General features: G+C 65.5%; 1 protein-coding gene across 1 annotated transcript in view; it reads left to right on the top strand.

Annotated features, from left to right (window-relative positions):
* The window catches only part of CAMK2B (calcium/calmodulin dependent protein kinase II beta), a 71857-nt gene that overhangs the window by 45183 nt on the left and 6234 nt on the right, over nucleotides 1-20440 (top strand). The window contains exons 6-19 of the mRNA XM_021703733.1: nucleotides 1366-1438; nucleotides 7921-8023; nucleotides 8106-8189; nucleotides 8639-8733; nucleotides 8895-9017; nucleotides 9457-9540; nucleotides 10094-10136; nucleotides 11082-11156; nucleotides 15492-15529; nucleotides 15650-15721; nucleotides 16836-16880; nucleotides 18363-18411; nucleotides 19302-19409; nucleotides 19739-19819. Coding sequence (XP_021559408.1) covers nucleotides 1366-1438; nucleotides 7921-8023; nucleotides 8106-8189; nucleotides 8639-8733; nucleotides 8895-9017; nucleotides 9457-9540; nucleotides 10094-10136; nucleotides 11082-11156; nucleotides 15492-15529; nucleotides 15650-15721; nucleotides 16836-16880; nucleotides 18363-18411; nucleotides 19302-19409; nucleotides 19739-19819 — 1073 coding nt within the window. The remainder of the gene's footprint in view (nucleotides 1-1365; nucleotides 1439-7920; nucleotides 8024-8105; nucleotides 8190-8638; nucleotides 8734-8894; nucleotides 9018-9456; nucleotides 9541-10093; nucleotides 10137-11081; nucleotides 11157-15491; nucleotides 15530-15649; nucleotides 15722-16835; nucleotides 16881-18362; nucleotides 18412-19301; nucleotides 19410-19738; nucleotides 19820-20440) is intronic.

The following is a 20440-nucleotide window of genomic DNA, read 5'->3' as shown; positions in this document are numbered from 1 at the left end:
GAATGGGGAGCCCGATGCGGGACTCGATCCCAGGACCCTGGGATCATGACCTGAGCCGAAGGCAGCCGCTTAACTGACTGAGCCACCCAGGCGCCCAGAACAAGGAAGGTTTTGAGGGTGAATTAGGCCAGGACACGGGGACAGGAGACCCCCAGGTCACAAGGGCAGGAGACTCAGGACACGGGAGGGGGCTGTGGTTCCAGCCCCTGGTGGCGCTGTCAAGGGGTTGTGTCCCACAGCTTTGGGCCTGGCTCCTTCTGACCCCCCCAGAGCTCAGGAGCCGTCATCATTAGGGTTCCAAGGTCCTGGCATGTGCAGGGAAGAAAGTCAGGTTTATGCTGTGGGAGGAGGATCTCCAGGTGTGGCCAGAGCTACTTGAGGAACAGGTCTGGTCCCTCCCCCCCACTCCGAGTTTGCTATTAGAGAGACAAAGCCCACACCTCCAGCTGACCCTCAGTCACCTTGCAGGGTCCAGCCGTGGCAGGAGGGATCCTGAAGCAGTCTGTCTTCCCGTCTCGCCCCCACCGAGAGGGGCGGCGAGTGCAGTCCTGGGCAGGGGGCTCCTGGCGGCCTGTGGCAGGCCATGCTGCAGGGGTGGCTGGGACCTCAGGGAGCCTGTGCCTGGCTCTGGGGGCAGTTGGAAACCGTGCACCCCGCGGGCCATCTGGGGAAGGCAGGCTTGGGCCCTAGGGTGTTGTGTGTGCAGAAGCTGGGGGTCATCGGGGTCTGGGGCGTGGGCGGTGTTGCTCACACGCAGGTGTCCGAGGAGCCTGCGGGCAGCCCTGACCTCTCCCTCCAGCCAGTCGTGCCCGGAAGGCCCTAGACATCTGTCTCCCTGGCTCAGGGCTCGGGGCTCGGGCAGGAGAGCTACCAGGACTGCTGGGCTGCTCTGGAGCTGGGCAGCCAGTGTGGACGCTCGGGGCCAGTAAAACAGAAGCCCTCCTGCTCTCGCATCTGAGGGACCGGCTGCAGAACTGGCCCTGCCCCAGAACAGAGCGGGGCCCGGGCTGGGGTGCCACCTCCTCCGCAGTGCCCTGGCCCCCTCTCAGAGGACACCTGGCACAGGCTCGGGCTCGGTTTGGCATGAGCCTGGGGAGGGTGTCCCGGGAACAGAGGTGTGTCCTCTGAGTGTGGCTTCCGTGGGCCTGGTCAGAGGAGAAAGCGGGGTGTGGGGTGCAGGGGGTGGCCCTGCCTTGTGCTGGCCAGTGGGGGGGCCCCCTCCCAGCCGGCGTCTCCTCTCCTGTATGGCAGGCCCCATCTTGATTCTCTGCTTCCCTGTGACCCCAATGCCACACAGCACCCCACTCCTGCACACGCCCCGCCCCTCGAGGCCACCCTCACTAACACACCTGCTGTTTGCCACAGTCACTGCATCCAGCAGATCCTGGAGGCGGTTCTCCACTGCCACCAAATGGGGGTCGTCCACAGGGACCTCAAGGTGAGTCCCCCACCCTGCTCTGTGTCAGCTGTCTGCGCCTGCATGTCTTGCAAAAGGAGGCCCTGGAGGGGCAGGGGAAGTGCCAGGAGATCCTGTGTGCACGCGAGTGTGCACGAGCACCTGTGTGCACACGAGCACCTGTGAGTGAGTGTACACGAGCACGTGTGTAGGGCTGTGCGTGAGCACGCGTGTGGACGAGCACGTGTGTGGGCACGAGCACGTGTGTAGGGCTGTGCGTGAGCACGCGTGTGGACGAGCACGTGTGTGTGGGCACGAGCACGTGTGTAGGGCTGTGCGTGAGCACGCGTGTGGACGAGCACCTGTGTGTGTGCACGAGTACGTGTGGACAAGCATGTGTGTGAATGAGCGCCTGTGTGTGTCCATGAGCACGTGTGAGTGTACACGAGCACGTGTGTGGATAAGCACGTGTGTGTGCACGAGCATGTGTTTGTGAGCACCCATGAGTGTGCACGAGCACGTGTGTGTGCATGAGCACGTGTGGGTGTGAGCACCTTTGTGCACGAGTACGTGTGTGTGAATGAGCACGTGTGTGTACACGAGCACGTGTGTGCACGAGCACGTCTGTGTGGATAAGCATGTGTGCACGAGCACGTGTGTAGATGAGCACATGCGTGTGAGTGTGCACGAGCATGTGTGAGCACCCATGAGTGTGCAGGAGCACGTGTGTGCAGATGAGCACCTGTGAGTGTGCACGAGCACGTGTGTAGGGCTGTGCATGAGCACACGTGTGGATGACCACCTGGGAGTGTGCACGAGCACGTGTGTGAGTGAGCACCTGTGTGTGTGCACGAGCACGTGTGTAGGGCTGTGTGTGAGCACGCGTGTGGACGAGCATGTGTGTGTGGGCACGAGCACGTGTGTAGGGCTGTGCATGAGCACGTGTGGGTGGATGAGCACCTGTGAGTGTGCATGAGCACGTGTGTAGAGCTGTGCGTGAGCACGCGTGTGGACGAGCACATGTGTGTGCACGAGTACGTGTGTGGACGAGCATGTGTGTGAATGAGCACCTGTGTGAGTGCACGAGCACGTGTGAGTGTGCACGAGCACATGTGTGTGGATAAGTACGTGTGTGCACGAGCACGTGTTTGAGCACCCATGAGTGCACAAGCACGTGTGTGCACGAGCACGTGTATGAGCACCTTTGAGTGTGCACAAGTATGTGTGTGTACACGAGCACGTGTGTGAACGAGTACATGTGTATGCACGAGCACGTGTGTGGATAAGCACGTGTGTGCACGAGCACGTCTGTGTGGATAAGCATGTGTGCACGAGAACGTGTGTAGATGAGCACATGCGTGTGAGTGTGCACAAGCGTGTGTGAGCACCCATGAGTGTGCACGAGCACGTGTGTGCGGATGAGCACCTGTGAGTGTGCACGAGCACGTGTGTAGGGCTGTGTGTGAGCACGCATGTGGATGAGCACGTGTGTGTGCACGAACACGTGTGTAGGGCTGTGCGTGAGCACGCATGTGGACGAGCACCTGTGTGCACGAGTACATGTGTGGACGAGCATGTGTGTGAATGACACCTGTGTGTGTGCACTAGCACGTGTTTGATCATCCATGAGTGTGCACGAGCACGTGTGTGTGTTTGCACCTTTGTGCACGAGTACGTGTGAATGAGCACGTGTTAGCAGATAAGCACGTGTGTGCACGAGCACGTGTGTAGATGAGCACATTCGTGTGAGTGTTCACGAGCGTGTGTGAGCACCCATGAGTGTGCACGAGCACTGTGTGGGTGAGCACCTTGATGAGTGTGCACGAGCACGTGTGTAGGGCTGTGCGTGAGCACGTGTGTGCACGAGCACGTGTGTGAGTGTACACGAGCACGTGTGTGGATGAGCACCGGGGGGTGTGCATGAGCACATGTGTGTGAGCACCTGTGTGTGAATGTGCACGAGCATGTGTGTGTGGATGAGCACCTGTGAGTGTGCATGAGCACGTGTGAGTGTGCACGAGCACGTGTGGATAAGCACGTGCGTGAGCACCTGTGAGTGTGCACGAGTACGTGTGTGTGAGCACCTGTGTGTACGAGTACGTGTGTGTGAATGACCACCTCTGTGTGTGCACGAGCACGTGTGTGGATGAGCACATGCGTGTGAGTGTGCACGAGCATGAGTTTCTGAGCACCTGTGAGTGTGCACGAGCACGTGTGTAGGGCTGTGCGTGAGGACGCGTGTGGACGAGCACATTTGAGTGTGCGTGAGCACGCGTATGGACGAGCACCTGTGAGCGTGCACGAGCACGTGTGTGTGGATGAGCACCTGTGAGCGTGCACGAGCACGTGTGTGTGAATGAGCACCTGAGTGTGTGTGCACGAGCACGTGTGTGAGCACGTAAAAGTGTGCACGAGTACGTGTGTGAATGAGCACGTGTGTGTGCACGAGCACGTGTTTGTGAGCACCGATGAGTGTGCACGAGCACGTGTGAGTGTGCACGAGCACGTGTGTGTGGATAAGCACGTGTGTGAGCACCTGTGAGTGTGCACGAGTACGTGTGTGTGCATGAGCACGTGTGTGAGCACCTATGAGTGTGCACGAGTACGTGTGTGTGAATGAGCACCTGTGTGTGCACGAGCACTGTGTGTGAGTGTGCACGAGCACGTGTGTGTGAGCGTGCACGAGCACGTGTGTGTGAGCGTGCATGAGCACGTGTGTGGATAAGCACGTGTGTGTTTGTACGAGCATGTGTTTGTGAGCACCCATGAGTGTGCATGAGCCCCTGTGAGTGTGCACGAGCATATGTGTAGGGCTGTGCATGAGCACGCGTGTGGACGAGCATGTTTGAGTGTGCATGAGCACCTGTGAATGTGCACAAGCACGTGTGTGTGAATGAGCACCTGTGTGTGCGCGCACGAGTACGTGTGTGGATGAGCACGTGTCTGAATGAGCACCTGTGTGTGAGTGTGCACGAGCACGTATGTGATGAGCACCTGTGAGTGTGCACGAGCACGTGTGAGTGTGCACGAGCACATGAGTGTGGATAAGCACGTGTGTGCACGAGCACATGTGTGAGCACCTGTGAGTGTGCATGAGTACGTGTGTGTGAGTTAACACGTGTGTGTGCACGAGCACATGTTTGTGAGCACCCACGAGCGTGCATGAGTATGTGTGTGTGAATAAGCACGTGTGTGTGTGCACGAGCACGTGTTTGTGAGCACCCATGAGTGTGCACGAGCACGTGTGTGGATGAGCACCTGTGTGTGCACGAGTATGTGTGTTGGTGAGCACGTGTGTGGATGAGCACCTGCGTGAGTGTGCACAAAGCATGTGTGCAAATGTGCACGAGCACAGGTGGGGGTGCGTGCAAGTGCATGAGAACGTGTTTGTGAGCACCATGAGTGTGCATGAGCGTGTGTGTGTATGAGCATCTGTGAGTGTGCACGAGCACGTGTGTGTGAGTGTGCATGAATACGTGTATGTGAATGAGCACCTGTGTGTGGCGCACGAGTACGTGTGTGGACGAGCACGTGTGTGAATGAGTACCTGTGTGTGTGCACGAGCACGTGTGTGTGGATGAGCACCTGTAAGTGTGCACGAGCACCTGTGAGTGTGAACGAGTACGTGTGTGTGAATGAGCACGTGTCTGCACGAGCACGTGTTTGTGAGCACCCATGAGTGTGCACGAGCACGTGTGTGGATGAGCACCTGTGAGTGCACGAGCACGTGTGAGTGTGCACGAATACATGTGTGTGAATGAGCACCTGTGTATGTGCACGAGCATGTGCGTGTGAGTGTGCACGTGCACACGTGTGTGCACAAAGCACGTGTGCAAATGTGCGCGAGCACATGGGTGTGTGCAAGTGCATGAGAACGTGTTTGTGACCATCCATGGGTGTGCACAAGCACGTGAGGGTGAGCACCTGTGAGTGTGCACGAATACGTGTGTGTGAATGAGCACCTGTGTGTGTGCACGAGTACGTGTGTGGACAAGCACGTGTGTGAATGAGCACCTGTGTGTGTGTCCGAGCACGTGTGTGTGGATGAGCACCTGTGAGTGTGAACGAGTATGTGTGTGTGAATGAGCATGTGTCTGTGCACGAGCACGTGTGTGTGAGCATCCATGAGTGTACATGAGTACGTATGTGTGGATAAGCACGTGTGTGTGCACGAGCACGTGTTTGTGAGCACCCATGAGTGTGCACGAGCACGTGTGTGGATGAGCACCTGTGAGTGCACAAGCACGTGTGTGTGAGTGTGCATGAATACGTGTGTGAATGAGCACCTGTGTGTGTGCACGAGTATGTGTGTGGACGAGCATGTGCGTGTGAGTGTGCACAAGCACACGTGTGTGCACAAACACGTGTGCAAATGTGCACGAGCACATGTGGGGGTGCGTGCAAGTGCATGAGAACGTGTGCATGTGTGTACTTGTGTGGGTGTGCATGTGAGAATTCCTATGTGTGTGCATGTGTGAGAGAATGCACGTGTGTGTGCACGCATGTGTGTGTGTTTGCACACGTCCCTCCATCGCCTCCATGCTCCAGGACTAAGAGGGCAGTTGTCAAAAGTCAGCCTGTTAGCACATGTCCACTTGGGGTGTCTTTCTGGGCTCCAGGTGAGACAGACCCGGCAGGGGGCATGCAGGTGATGTGTGTGCAGGTGGGGCTGCTGCCAAGGGAGCAGGGGTGAGGGGCCGGCCTTGCTGGCCTCTGCCAGCGTCCAGCCCATCCTGCAAGTCTCTGCTGCCCCTGGCTCAGCTCTGGGCAAAGCGGTTTGTCACCCCCCAGGGCACAGTGTGGCCTCAGGAGGAACAGCACCCCCTCCGCCTTCCCTGCCTCCCAGGCTCTCCAAAGCTGGGTTCCTGTCCCCTTTTTAGCTGGGCTGGGCGGGGGGGCCTGTCATTCCTGCCGAGAGTCCCTAGGTGGCATTTGAGACCAACCTTTCCACGCTGAATGGGGCCACACCTCTCTTGGGCCACCGAGGGGTGTGCACGTGAGCTGATCTTTGCAGGGGCTGTTCTGGGGATGGTGTCCCACCAGAAGCAGGCCCGGGACCCCCTTCCCATGCCCTCTTTGCACGTCCCACATGGTCCTGTGTCCCTCCACCTGCGCCCCAGGCCTGCTTTGTGTGCCCATGCTGTGGGCCTCACCGTCTGTCACCACGTTTGGTCTGAAGCAGCATCACATGGAGGCATGCATCCCCACCTTGTCCCTGGACCCCATGATTCATAGTTCACCCTGAGGGCACGGCATAGGAATGAACATAGGTGTTCACCCCCGCCCAGGTGTGACCCGGGGCAAGCAAGCCTTGCTGAAAAGAACAGAAGGGCAGGACAGTGGGCCTTCTGCCTCCTGCGGGGTGTGGAGGGCAGACAGCCTCTCCTCTTCCCAAGAGGACCCCTGTCTCCTGATGGGGACAGACCCCTGAGGCAGTACAGTGGTGGGTCTGCTCTCAGCCGAGGTGGGAAGAGGGGAGAGCAGAGGGGTTTGGCACCATGTCAGGGGGCTGTGGGGGGGCAGGGGTCCCCAGCCCTTCCCTGGGGCTGAGCCCCTCATCTGTGGAAGGCCTGCCCGGCCACCTCAGACTCCTCGATGTGGGTGCAAGGGGAGGTGGGGGCCCCCTAGCCCCGCTCACGTTGGGAAAATGGAGATGCTGAGGGCCTCTGGGCTGTGCTGGGCAGGCAGGGCCACCTGTCCCCAGCACGTGTCACCTGCGGGGACGGAGCTCGTCCCCGGCCAGCTGGGTGGGGCCCGGGGAAGCCCCGGTGTCTGCCACGGGGCTGGCATCCTTCACAGGTTCCAAGGGCCGCGTGTCACCTTCTAACACCTCAGGGTTACGAGCAGTGTTAACACGGTCTTTTCGGAGGTGTGTGCCTTTCTTGGGGCACTGCAACGGTGGTGTGGTCTCCGTGGGCCTGCCTGTCGGGAGGGCAGCCCGGGGAGGGGGCCCCGGGCGGTCAGGGACGAGGAAGCCCAGAGGCTGCGAGCTCTGTGTGCTCCACGCTGACCACTGGAGGCGGCCAGGCCGGGATGGGAGGGGCCCTGTGGACAGGACACAGAGCATAGGGACCCCCGTGGTGCTCCTGTGGGACAGGGGACGAATGCCCTTTCAGCTTGCCCGAGGGCGCTGCTCCTTGAGGCAGGGGGGCATGGGGGGGCCTTTCCCATCTGTGGGCGCACGGGAGGGGACGGCCAGACACTCTGCGCTGCCTCCTTCCTCCTGGCCCTCAGGGGGGCGCCACCCCTCAGGCAGCCCCCCACTGTGCTTGAGCACCCAGATGTGGGACATCGGGGGGCACCGCTCGGGTCTGCTCACTGCACCCTGAGTTCTCGGCCTGGGTGTGACAGCTCCCCTCTGCCCCCGGGGCTCACGACGAGTCCGCCAGGGCAGCAGCCACACGGTGGGGCATCAGAGCTGTGCGCCCCAGCCTGCAAACCGCTGTCCCGTCTGTTGTGCCCCGTTCTGTCCGTGCCCCCCGGGTGTAAACCACACGCATACTGGCGGGTCGCCTTCCCTGCAGCCCGAGAACCTGCTCCTGGCCAGCAAGTGCAAAGGGGCGGCTGTGAAGCTGGCGGACTTCGGCCTGGCCATCGAGGTGCAGGGGGACCAGCAGGCATGGTTTGGTGAGTGTCCAGGCGGCCGGCCGGAGCAAGGGCGGGGGTCCGCTGCGGCCTCGGCCCTCACACCGCCCTGCCCTGTTCCCAGGGTTCGCCGGCACGCCAGGCTACCTGTCCCCAGAGGTCCTGCGCAAGGAGGCCTATGGCAAGCCGGTGGACATCTGGGCGTGCGGTGAGACCTCCGTGGAGGCGGGTGGGGCCCCGGGGCCATGGTGGAGGGAGCCCTGCGCCACGTGCGCCGTGCCAGGCCCGCCCCTGGGCCGACTCACGGGGCTGCCACCAGCCAGGAGCCCCTTCCCCACACAGACTAGAATTGCTAACGTGATCCTGGCAGTTGCCGAGAAGCCCACCACCCCAGTGCCCGCCCCGCACCCAGAAGAGAGGTCTGGGCCAGTGGGAGCACTCGGTGCTGGGCGGCGGGCACGCAGACCACTGTGGCAGGGCTGCCTCCTTGGTGGGGGTCTTGGGTGGAGCTGAGCCCTGGACATGACCCTTGTGTTCCAAGGGCACAGGGGTGGGCTGTGGGTGGGGGTGGGGACGAGGCTGTGGGGGAGGGGACCCAGAGAGTGGGGGCTGTGGGCGGGGCGGCAGCCTGAGGCCCCCCCACTCTGCTCCGCACAGGGGTGATCCTGTACATCCTGCTTGTGGGCTACCCCCCCTTCTGGGACGAGGACCAGCACAAGCTGTACCAGCAGATCAAGGCAGGAGCCTACGACGTGAGTGCTGGGACCCTTGTGCCCCTCCCCATCCGGGGGGAGGCCTGGAGTGAGTGACACCACCTGCTTCCCAGAATCAGGACCCATGAGAGCCCTCGGGATTCTGGCTCCTGCCTGGGGAGGGGGCTTCAGACTCCCTCGTGCGTTGCTTCCTCTTCTAGTTTCCGTCCCCCGAGTGGGACACGGTCACTCCTGAAGCCAAAAACCTCATCAACCAGATGCTGACCATCAACCCCGCCAAGCGCATCACAGCACATGAAGCGCTGAAACACCCATGGGTCTGCGTAAGTCCCCCCCAGCACGCGCGCCCTGGGGTCCTCTCCTCACCGCTGATGGGTCCCCCCGGGTCTTCTGGGTGCTGCGCGGCCTGGGGCTTGGGGCCCACTGGGGGTTTGCAAGGCCTCCGTCTCTGGGAAGGTGGGGGCTCCAGATAGAGGAGGTCCCGTCCTGTGTGTGAGCGGACGGAGAGTCGAGGCAGGCCGGGGGCCTGGGTGGGGGACACAGCCGTCAGGAGGGCCAGGAGGGTGAGGGTGAGGTGGGGGCAGACAGGCGGAAAGGGGTGGTGGGCTCGGGGCTGGGTAGCAGGGGGCACAGCTGGCCTCCTGCTGCAGTGGGTGGCCCTGGGGGGTGCCACGGCCCTGCTGTCCTGAGCCCTCCCGCTGAGGGCCGGAGCTGACCCCCCTTGGAGCCTTTTGCCGAGTGTGACAGCCCCTCTCCCCACAGCAACGCTCCACTGTGGCCTCCATGATGCACAGGCAGGAGACCGTAGAATGCTTGAAAAAGTTCAATGCCCGGAGGAAGCTCAAGGTGAGACGGGGGCCCCGGCGCCCAGCCCACCAGCCCCACGGCCCCCATTGCTCAGCCGCCCCGGGGGTGCCCATGTCCTCGAGGGCCACAGGCTGGGAGCGGCCAGAGGGGTCCCGGCAGGCCGGGCGAGGGCAGGCACCGGGGTCCCAGAGCACACGTGTCAGGTGGACCCAGCCCCCGCACGGCAGTGACACTCGGGGTCCCCCATTCCTGGGGCTGTGGAGGGGCAGGTGCCCCTGGTCGCTGCCACTTGCTTCAGGGTGAGCGAGTGGGCAGTGCCGGCCCCCCGCAGGTCTGGTGCGGAGAGCAGCCTGGCTGCGGATGGGTGGGTGGGGAGGAGGAGGCCGGCGGGGAGCCCATGGTCCTGAGTCCCCTAGAAGCTGTGCTCAGTGGGCGGCCCCTGGTTTCACTCCGGAAGTAGGGAGCCGGTCCCTGTGCAGTCGGGGAGCCTGCAGACTTGCTCTGCGAGTCCGTGGCCCGGGTCCCGGCGGGCGCCCCCCAGGCTGAGGTCCAGGCCGGGGTGTCCTGGTCTCAGCTGCGTGTCTCTCCCCAGGGTGCGATCCTCACCACCATGCTGGCCACGAGAAATTTCTCAGGTGAGAACGGTCTTCTCCTGGAAGAGAAGGCTTCCGAATGACCCGCCGCCGCCGGCGGCCTGCCCCTCTCTCACGACCCCCGGCCCTTCTCCCCCACCGCTCAGCGGCCTGGCCTTCTGCCCGCTCGGGGCCTCGAGGCCTGGGCTCTGTGGGCAGCACCCCAGGGTCCGCCCCCCGGCCCGATCCCGCCCGGTCCGGGAGGCCGCCCGGCACACACCCCTGTCCCTGCGTGTTGGGTCTCTGTGTCCTCGCTGCCGCCGCCTGGGCCGCAGCTATGTGTCTGTCCGGCTGTTGGTTGGCACCTCTGTGGCCTTGTTGTCCTGAGCCCCCTGAGCACCCGGTCTGTGTGTGGGAGCGGGAGGGGAGAGGAGGACCCGGGACCTCTCCGCCGAGCTCCGCACTCGCTGGCGGCCGCCCGCCTGGGGCGCTGGGCGTGGGCGGGGCTGGGGGCGTGCGGCTGCTCGAGGGGGGTGTCTGTCAGCGACCCAAGGCCAGGGCCCTGGCCCAGCGTCACCCGAGGGGCAGGTGGCCCCCTGGCTGTCCTGTGGTTGTCTGTCGCCCGCGTCATTGGTTGCGGGAGCGTCTGGGGTCCGTCCCTGTTCGTCTGCATCCAGCACCCCATCCTCTTCCTTTGGCTGTGAGACCGTGCTGCCGGGCCCGGGGGGGCATGTGTCACACCACTAACGGGTCCCATCTTGTGCGCACGCCCACTGGGCGCGAGAAGCCCCCGCTGGGGTTTTCTAAGGAGAAAGGAGGCAGACGCTTTCCAACTGTCGCTCGGTTCCGGTCCTGTTCCCACTCTCCTGTGAACGGGACTCTGGAGCCATCCGCCACCCAACCGTGGACTCTAATCTTCTTCTGCTTCCTTTGTCTCTCCCCTCCCTTTCCCCTGCCCACCCCCCGTCTGTGTCCGCCCCTCCCTCGTCTCTAACCCGGTGCTAACAGTGGGCAGACAGACCACCGCTCCGGCCACAATGTCCACCGCGGCCTCCGGCACCACCATGGGGCTGGTGGAACAAGGTAGATGTTCTTGACCAGGGTCCCGCCTGTCGGCATGCAGCCCCCTCGCTGCACGCAGCTGCTGGCCGGGCCTCCAGAGCTGCCCCAGAGGCCCCGGGAGCCCCCGCTCCCGCCGTGGACAGGTCCCACACGGAGGGCAGGGCGGCAGCCCCCGCTGTCCCAGCAGCCTCGGACCCCGTGCGCTAAAGGAGGGGCCGGGCTAGGTGACTCCTAAGCCATGCCTCCTCCCACATGCATTTCACCCAACCTTGGTCTTGGCCCCTGAGTCTGGGGGTCAGGAGACCCCTCTGGTCAGAGCCCTGTGCTCTGTGATCTTTCTCCCCGCTTGTCCGTCACGACCCCCGTTCAGAGTGACCTTGGCCACCCGTAGGAAGCCTCAGGGCTGCTGCTGGGTCCGAACCCTGAGTGGGGGGCCCCGGGAAAAAGGCATGGGTGCAGAGGCCCTGCCCCACGAGGGCCCTCTTGCCAGCCCCGTGCACGCCCTGCCTGGGCCGCCCCTGCTTCCAAGCACCTGCACCGTGCTTCTCCCCGGCTCTCGCATGGAGCTGGTGGTCTGTGCTGGGCCTGACGTGTGCATGTGTGCCCTGTGAGCCGCAGGACAGGGGGGCCTCGGCCCCCCGCCCCGAGAATGTCCTGTTGGTCTCTCTACGAGGCCCCTGGCCTCCTCCCAAATACGTGAGGGGAGAGGCTGTTTCTGCCGAGCAGTTCTTCCCCGGGGGCCTCAGGCCCGCTCCCGCCCACCTTGCTGTGAGCTTAGCCAGAAGCCCTGAGGGCTAGTGGACCGCAGGACCTGCCAGGGGACCAGCCTGAACCCAGGGCGGTGCAGGCTTAGGGCGCACGGAGCCCGCTGCAGCCGAAGGCCGATCCCAGGGCTCCCCAGACGGAGCCGTGGGGCATAGTTTTCTGCGGGGGCCTTGTGCTTCGGCCCCAGCCAGCCGTCCATCCCAGCTCTTGCCTCAAGATCCCACAGGGGCTGCCTTCCCTAGCGGCCTCCTCCTGGGGGTACTCCGGGCAGGGCCACCCTCGGGAAGGGCGGTCTGCGCCCCTCCTGTGAGCCCGGTGGACGTGTCCGGCAGGCAAGGCCCGCGGAGGGCCGTCCTTGGCTTCCTTCCCAGAGCCTTTCTGGAGCGCGTGAGGGGAGGGAGGACCAGGGGCCAGGGAGCAGGGAGCCTGGGCGCCTCGGCTGAAGCGCGCTGCTGAAGCGCAGCTGCCTGGCGCAGTGAGCGAGGCCTCCGGGCTGCTCTCTGCAGGGCCCCTGCCTGAGCCCACCTGCCTGTCGTCGTGCAGCGACTGCATGAGGCCGTGTGCATGCACAGCCCCCCGCCCGGCCGCCGAGGGCTGCTCTGTCCCGGGGGCGGTCAGTGCATGTGGACGGAGCCCAGCATGGCTGTCTCGGGCCACCAGCGAGGGGACGAGGCAGAGGCTGGGCCCTTGGGCAGAGGTCAGCCCATCTCAGCCAGCGGCACTGGGTGGGGGGCTCCGTTCCAGGGCCATCGCTCCTCCGCAGGGGACAGCCTCCCCGGTGACATAGCGCCCCCACCCGAGGAGCCCGCGGGGTCTCCGTAGAGACGATGACGCTGCGGGTCGACAGAGCGTCTTGGCCTTCCCTGAGAGGAGACGGGAGAGCTGGGGGTGCGGGTGGGGGGCAGCCGTGGCCGGCCTAGGACCCTGGCGGGTGCGGCAACAGGTCTCTGCTTGCCTACCAGGGGTCTGGGGCAGCTGCTCGGCCCCCCGGGGCTCCTGCCATGAAGCTGTGCTTTTGACTGCCAGTGTAGACGGGGTCTACGGGGCCCTGGAGGCAGTGAATTTCTGGGAGCCGCTTTCAGGAGGGGCCCGGCCGTGTGTCCACACTGCGCCCAGACTCGCAGGCGCTGGTTAAAGGGGGTTCCTCAGGGGAAGTGTTTGGGCATTGGTTAAGAGGCTCGGGGTCGGCTGTGAGGCTTTCTGGAGCCTGGGCCCCAGTGGAGCCGTCTGAGTCCGCGGAGGGGTGTTGCCGTCTTGGGGAGCAAGGTCTGGAGAGTGGGCTTTGAGAGTCAGGGACTGAGAGGGGGGCCCTCTTGAGACGAGGGTCTCCATCTGCCTCTGCCCAGGGCCAGGCAGGGCTGGCTGTGTCTCCTCGGGGTGCTGGGCCGGCCCCGGCCTACACCGGCTCAGACGCCGAGGCCGCATGGTGTCGCGGGCCGGCCTGAATCAGGTGTGGGGTCAGCTTGCCTGCCTGCTCAGCTGCCGAGACACGTGCCTTCGGGATGGGTGCCTCTTTCCTCCAGGCCCCTGGAGGAGCCCTGCCCCCCGCTGGTCAGCCAGCAAGGATGGGGGACCGGGGCTCCACGCCTTCAGCATGACTCCTACTTCAGGGGAGGTGGGCTCCAGGTGTGCGCTGGATGTGGGGAAGGGAGCAGAGGGGTGAGGTCAGTGGGGGTCAGGAGCGAAAGCTCCCGAGTCTGCAGGGCTGGCCTGTTCTACCGTGGTGAGTTACTGGGAGGTGGGTTGGAGCTGCCCCCTGGGGAGCTTTCCAGGGTGCCCACCGTGGGAAGCGGCCCTGGGGAGGTGGCATTTTGGTCCTGGGATGGTCCAGGCCCCCGGGCGTGGTCCTGATCCAGCCTCCCCAGGACTGGCGGGCAAGGGAGGGGGCGCCGGTCATCCCTTTGCTTACTGGGATCCTGTGACACTTCTCACGGGGTGAGGCCCGCCGGACCAGGGGGACAGGCCAGGTGACACACGGCCCCGTGGATCCTGCGGGGGAAGCCTTTGAGAGAGCTGACAGGTTGTGGGGCTGGAGACCGCACCCAGGTTGGCACTTGGCCGGCCCCACAGGGCTCTCTGCCCGAGCACATCACCCATGTCCCTGCACAGAGCCCAGAGGGCGGCAAAGGGCACCTTCACAGAGAGGGAGGCGGGCCGTGGGACCCTGACAGTGGTTCTCAAACCAAAGCAGGGTTAGGATCTCCTAGAACAGATGCCCCACCACCCCTGGGAGGTCTGGGGTGGGCCTGGGTGCTGCTGGTGTGGGGACGCCACTTTGAGAACCACTGCCCCTCCCTGGGTCGTGGTGTGCACATCGCTCTGATGTCACAGCGTCCAGGGATGTCTCCTGCAGTCAAGGGGCCCCCTCCGCCCCCCGTGGACCACCGTGGGCCCTCGGGGCAGGCAGCCCCGCTGCAGGGCTGGCTGGCTGGCTGGAGGCTGTGGAGCCCGCGGCGGGGTGACCCCCCCCCACATCGGCCTCACGGGTGGGGCAGCGCTTGGCTGGGAGCGCGGGTGGGGTGGGCAGGACCAGGCGGGGTCCTGGGCCGCGCACACTCGCACCCCTGCCTGACCACACGAATCTTGTTTTCTTTCTTTCCCTCACTACTACTCCCTCCCTCCTCACCTTTCCTTTCCTGGAAGGTAAGCGGACTTCCTTTGGTTTGGCAGCCACCGTTACCGCTGACCACTGTGGAGGGCCCAGATGCCGGGGGGCTGGGGGAGGGCGAGGCAGGGGCCGGGCTGCTCTGGCCTCTGTGCGGTCGTGTTGGGGCGTCCCACAGGTGGGGGGAGCCGGGGACGCGGGTGGCCCTCTGGAGCCTTCCCCGTGGGTGTCACCCTGCTGAGCCCACTCAGAGCCCAGGGGCCTCAGGAGTGGACAGAGGGGCCCGTGTTGGGGCTGGTGCTGCCAGGGCAGGGCCAGGAAAGTGACCCCAAGGTCAGGACTTCCAGGACTGGTTCCTGAAGAACCAGGCAGCCCCTTGGTGCTCTGAGCCGGGGGCCTGGGCCTGTGGGAGGGGGCCAGGAGGCTGATCGCCGGCAGGCACCCAAGCTTGGGACAAGCCCCTCCCGTGCCTGGGTGGGTGACCAGCTGCAGCCTGCCCCGGCCCTAGAACATGGAGAATGACAGGCAGGTGCCCACCACCCCAACCTGGTACCCCATCCTGTGTTCCTATCCGGGGAGGGGGGAGCACCCTGACTTCTTCTTGGCAGAGCCTGCACACTGCCCACGAGCCGCGGGGCCCAGGTGGGAGGGGAAATCTCGGTGTCCTCCAGGGTCGTGGAGAATGGCCGGGGGAAGGGGCCTGTACCGGGGATGAGAGGTTTGGGCAGCCCTGGGTCTCCCATGGGCCTGTTCCAGGACAGCCAGGCTCAGAACTGGGGACAGATCTGCTTCCCCACCCCCCCCCCCCCGCCCCACTGACCACAGAAGCCACCCTGCCTCAGTCCCTGGGGCCTCCTGCCTGCCCACTCGTCTTGGGGATGCCCAGAGCCTGGCTGGCCCCTGAGGTCACCTCACACTGACGGGGGCGGGAAGCAGCAGGCCCCAAGCCCTGTGCTCACGCTGCCTGTTTCCTCCCAACGCAGCAGCCAAGAGTTTACTCAACAAGAAGGCTGATGCGGTGAAGGTGAGTGCGCTTGGCCCTGGGGCCCACCCTGCGGCTGGGCCTCCCTCCCTCCCTCTCTCCCTCCGTGCTGGGCCTGCCCTGGGAACCATCTCCCCCGACCTCCTCTTCCTCTCTCCACAGCCCCCTACAAACAGCACCAAAAACAGCACCGCTGCCACCAGCCCGAAGGGGACACTTCCTCCGGCCGCCCTGGTACTGAGCCCCTCCGCGCCCTGCTTCCCGGCCCTCCCACACCTTGGCTGTGCGGTGGCCACCTGTCAGGAGGCCTGGGGTGAGGGTGGGGTGCAGCCCCAGCCTAACCCCGATGGACAACACCTGGCGCTCCAGCTCCCCCTTGCCGCGTGGGTGTGGACTGAGGGCCGAGCCCCATTCGGGCGGTCTCGGGGCTGTGCAGGGTCCTGGCCTGGCGGGGAGACACCGCCCGGCTGCCGCGGGGGGCGCGCCATCTGGGAAGTGGGGGCTTGGCTTTCTCCCAGAACGATGGGTGGGGCTGGTCTTGGCTTTGGAGCCCCCCACCCCCGGTGATCTGCAGGGAGATAAGCCCGCTTGGCAGTTGGCCTGGTGATGACCCAGCAGCAGGCAGGGCGGCCTCCGTGGGAGACCGTGCCCCTCAGTCCCCGAAGCCGCCAGGGGGACGCAGCCCCGTGGCCGTGCTGGCCTGTGGCTACCTGGGAGGGAGAGGCCTGGGGGCTTCTGGGCAGGGGCAGGCAGACAAGTTCAGAGGAGCCTCCTGGCTGTGTCAGGGCCCCCCCCAGCTGGTGGCGTGGGTTGTGCTGGTGCGGGGGCGCTGTGTGCCCATGGCGGCCCGCGTAGAGCCGGCCGCCCCAAGAGGTCGGGCTTGGCTGGTGCCCAGGTTCCGAACCCTGCAGAGCACGCGCGCTGTCTCCAGGGAGCCTAGCCGCACACGGCCCACAGGAAGGCTAGGCTCGCCAGGTGGCCATCCCGCACGTGGGGGCGGCCTCAGCCCAGGAGGGGTGGGTCCCACACAGCCAGCCCCGTCCCGGACCCCGTCCATCCCATATACCACCCCACCCCCATGACATCTTCAAAACCGTGTCCCCCGCATCCCGGGGCAGGGGGTCAGGCAGCAAAGGGAGGGGAGGACCTCTTTCCCCGCCTGCGGCCCCCCACGCTCTCTGCCGCCCTCTGTGGGCACACATGCTTCTCTCTGGCCACCCTGGGCCCGCGGGCCTCTCTGGCCCGCGCCACCTCCTGCCATCCGCGCCCGGCTGCCCTCCTCCCCTCCAGCCGCCGCCTCCGCCTCTCACTTCCCTCTTTCCTTCCTCTGTGCTTCCTTCTTCTGTAGGAGCCTCAAACCACCGTCATTCATAACCCCGTGGACGGGATCAAGGTACTGCCGCCCCCTCACCGCCCCCTTGGGAGCCTGCGCTCAGGCAGGAGGCAGGCCCCCTGGCCAGGGGCAGGTCTGGGGCGTTGCCCCGGGGAAGCCCCAGGGCTAAGAGTTGGGGGGGCAGGTGTGCAGGGACCCCTCTCGAGGCAGGACAGAGCCTCAGAGGTCCACGGCCGCCCCTCGGGACAAGGCCCCAGGTCCTGCCCTCTCGGGCATGGCTGTACAGGGTCCGCCGTCCGTCGACGGTGGGGGCCCAGAGCAGGGTCCACTCCTCAGGACCCTCCGTGCTGTCCGTCTGGCACTGGCCATGGCCAGGCCCAGCAAAGCCGGGGGCCAGGCGTGCGGGGCGGCCTCAGGGGGTCCCCGGGAGGAGGGAGCAGCACAGATGCCCTTGCCCCCCCCCGCATTGCTCACCTCTGCCCCCAGTGCTTCCTCCTGAGCCAGCCTGCGTCCTCCGTTGCTGCTCTGTGCTCTGGCATCTCCCACCACATCGGCACCTGTGCCCGGGGCCGGAGAAGGGGCTGGCTCTTGGGGTGGCGGGAGGGGCGGCGGGCAGCTGAGCTGTGTTTCTAGGACAAGCGCCCCCTCCAAGTTCGCAGACTCCCACCCAGCCCTGGGTTGCCCAAAGGGCGCCCCACACCCTGGCTGTGGGCCAGGACCAGGGGACCATGGGCCACTGCCTCTCAGCCAACCCAGACTCGAGGTGCCAAGAAGGGCCGGGGTGTCCTCCTGCTTTGTGGCTCGGGACGGGCGTTCCTGGGACCCCGTGTCTGGGGTGAGGTTCATGTTTTCCTTGCAAGAGGCTTCTAGACAATCTCTGGGGCTGTGGTATGAGCCCTGATCCTACAGCCTGCAGACCTCCCCCCGCCCCATCTCTGGGCAGGGCCTCAAGCAGGGCGTTCAGTCAGGGGGCCAGAGGGAGGCCCTGGAGGACTCTGTTAGGATGCTCTTTCTGAGGAGCAAGCAGGCCTCCTGGGAACCCCGTGACAGGTGATCGGTACCTGGTTTTGGAGTGGGGCGGGAGGTGCTGGGGCTGCCTGTCTACCGTCGGAGGCCCCCTCGGGAGAGACCGGGCCTGGCTGGACAGTCCAGGCATGAGGGGCAGGCGGCCCCTTCCAGGGCAGGAGCTGTGGGTACGGCTGCATCCTGCCTGGGCCAGCCAAGGCTCTTGAGGACCTCCTGGAAGCTTCTGGTCCTGTCTGCCCAAGTACACGGGCTGGGGGTGCCTTTCCATTTCACTGGGGGTCCCAGAGAGCCCGTTTTCCTCTTATGAGAGCCGTCTGAGCACAGGGAGTCTTTCCTCCAGGTGTGTCTGGTCGGGAGAAGGCGCGTCCGGGCCCCTGGCCCTTGGGGACGTGAGCGGCCTGGGGCTGGGGCCGGGTGACCGCCCGTGGGATGCTGGGGTGGGCACCTCCAGGCCCCATGGAGGCGGGTGGGACAGAGCCCACGTCCTGACCCGCTGCCTCCCTGTGTGTCCCCCAGGAGTCATCGGACAGCACTCACACCACCATAGAGGACGAGGACACAAAAGGTACGTAGGGAGGGCGGGGCGGCAGGGCATCTGTGATGCAGGCATGGCGTGTCCACGGGGGGCTGGCCCTGCCTGGCCGCAGCCCCCAGGGCCTGCCCAGCGCGTGCGGGCCGACAGGCGGGCGCCCTGACCAGCGGGGGCGCTCCCACCCTGCGGGGGACCAAGGTCATGGTTGAATTTGCTCGGTTTCTTCTCTGGGACTTCCTGAAGTCTGTAACTGCCTGGCTAGCAGCTGCTCGGTAGACGGCCAGCAACGGGGCTTTTCCGGGGTTCCGGCTGTTTCCACGGCCGGTGAGGGCGGGTGGGCTGCACCCATGCAGGGTCAGTGGCCTGGCCAGGCACCCCCTCTTCTGCTCCCAGCTCTGCCTGCCTCCCCAGGGAGGGCAGGTGGCGTGCGGGGCCACCTGACCCTCTGGGCCACACGCTCACAGAGATCAGCCCCAGAGCCTGATGGCCGGCCATTCTGCCAGTCTGGGGGACGCAGTGAGGGGAACACAGGCCCCTGGACGAAGGGAGAGTGGGTGTTCGCTCAGGTGTTCCCTGAGGCCCTGTCCTTGCAGTTCTGCCCCCCTAGCCCTGGGGGGGCGGGGGGCCTAGGTGGCCGGAGCCTGCAGGAGGGTCGCCCAGCCCAGACCCCAGCCACACCTTGTCTGGCTGGGAGAGCAACCTCGGGGGCAGCGGCAAGGGGCGTCCCTCGAGCCCTGAAGGGCCCAGGTCTGGCCCCTCCCCCCACACCTCCAGCCCGGCCTCCGGTGTCCCCACTGCCCCTGGACCCCACCGTGAGCTGGGCCTGGGGTTCTCCAGCCTGACCCCACTCGTCCTTGTCCTGTCCCCGTCTTTCCCGCGTGCCCCCTCCTGTCTCCCATTCGCGTCTCATCTGTCTGCCGCAGCCCCCAGGGTCCCTGACTCCCTGAGCTCCGTGGGGAGGGGCTCGGCGAGCTCTGAAGCCAACCCCCCCACCTCATGTCCGCCTCCCGGTTGCCCCCTGCCCACTCCGCGTAAGTCGGTGGGCCCCTGCTGTGGGCGGGGTCTCCCTGAAGGGCCCTCCAACAGCCCATCTCTGTAGGGATGCTTCCTCAGAGCAGACTGAGCGTGGGCTCCACCGGGGCCCCCTCGGCCCCACGGAGGCTCGGGGCTGCCTCTGCCTCTCCAGCCAGCCCTCTGCGGGGGCTTCTCCCCTGGCCCGCAGGGCCGTGGGCCGCCCCTGCGCCCCCAGCTCCAGGCTCTGGCCAGGGGCTTCTTGCTGCGGAGACCGGCTCCGGGGCGGGAGCGAGCAGGGCCTTCCGTCCTCCGCCCCTGCTCACGCTCTGCCTCCTGTCCACCCCAGCCCCCAGGGTCCCTGACATCCTGAGCTCCGTGGGGAGGGGCTCGGGGGCCCTGGAGGCTGAGGGCCCCCTGCCTGCTCTGTGTAAGTAGTGCCCCCGGGCCTGCTGCCCCTGCCATGCACGGCCTCAGCTGCCCCGCCCGGCTGCCTGAGGCTGACGGCCCGGGCCCGGCTGGGCGCCTGGCACTAATTCCGCAGGGCAGCTCCCAGCCACCCTCCTCCACAGCTCCCCTCCCACCTGCGCTGCAGTCCACCCCAGGCCTCGCCGCCGCCCCCCCGCAGGGTCTCCGGGCCGTCCACAGTGCTTCCTGCCTTCCTCAGACCGCCTGCCTGACCGTCCCGGTCACAGCACTCCGCGGGGCCCCAGGGAGGTGTAGACACGGCGCCATTTCAGAAGCCTCTCCCCACCACAGGCCTGCGGGCTGAAAGGGCGAAGGCGGGCCGTCCTGACCAGCTGGGTCTTCCACTGGGTTCTGCCCACGCTGGGCTGCCTCTGTCCACTTCAGGGCGGGGGGGGATACCCTCTGCCCGCAGCACCTGCCCGGCCATTCCTGGAGCCTCCTCCTCTGTGCCCCCTGTCCCCACGCTACCCCACCTTCATCCCCCATCCCCCTCTGTACCCCCACATGCTTCCCTGTATCCTCCTCTGTCCCCCATGCTCCCCATGTCCACCTTCACCTCCTATATCCACTCACGTCCCCCCTC

The sequence above is a fragment of the Neomonachus schauinslandi genome, chromosome 12 (assembly GCF_002201575.2).
Source record: "Neomonachus schauinslandi chromosome 12, ASM220157v2, whole genome shotgun sequence".
Classification (NCBI taxonomy): Eukaryota; Metazoa; Chordata; class Mammalia; order Carnivora; family Phocidae; genus Neomonachus; species Neomonachus schauinslandi.
This window is presented reverse-complemented; position numbering and strand designations above follow the sequence as displayed.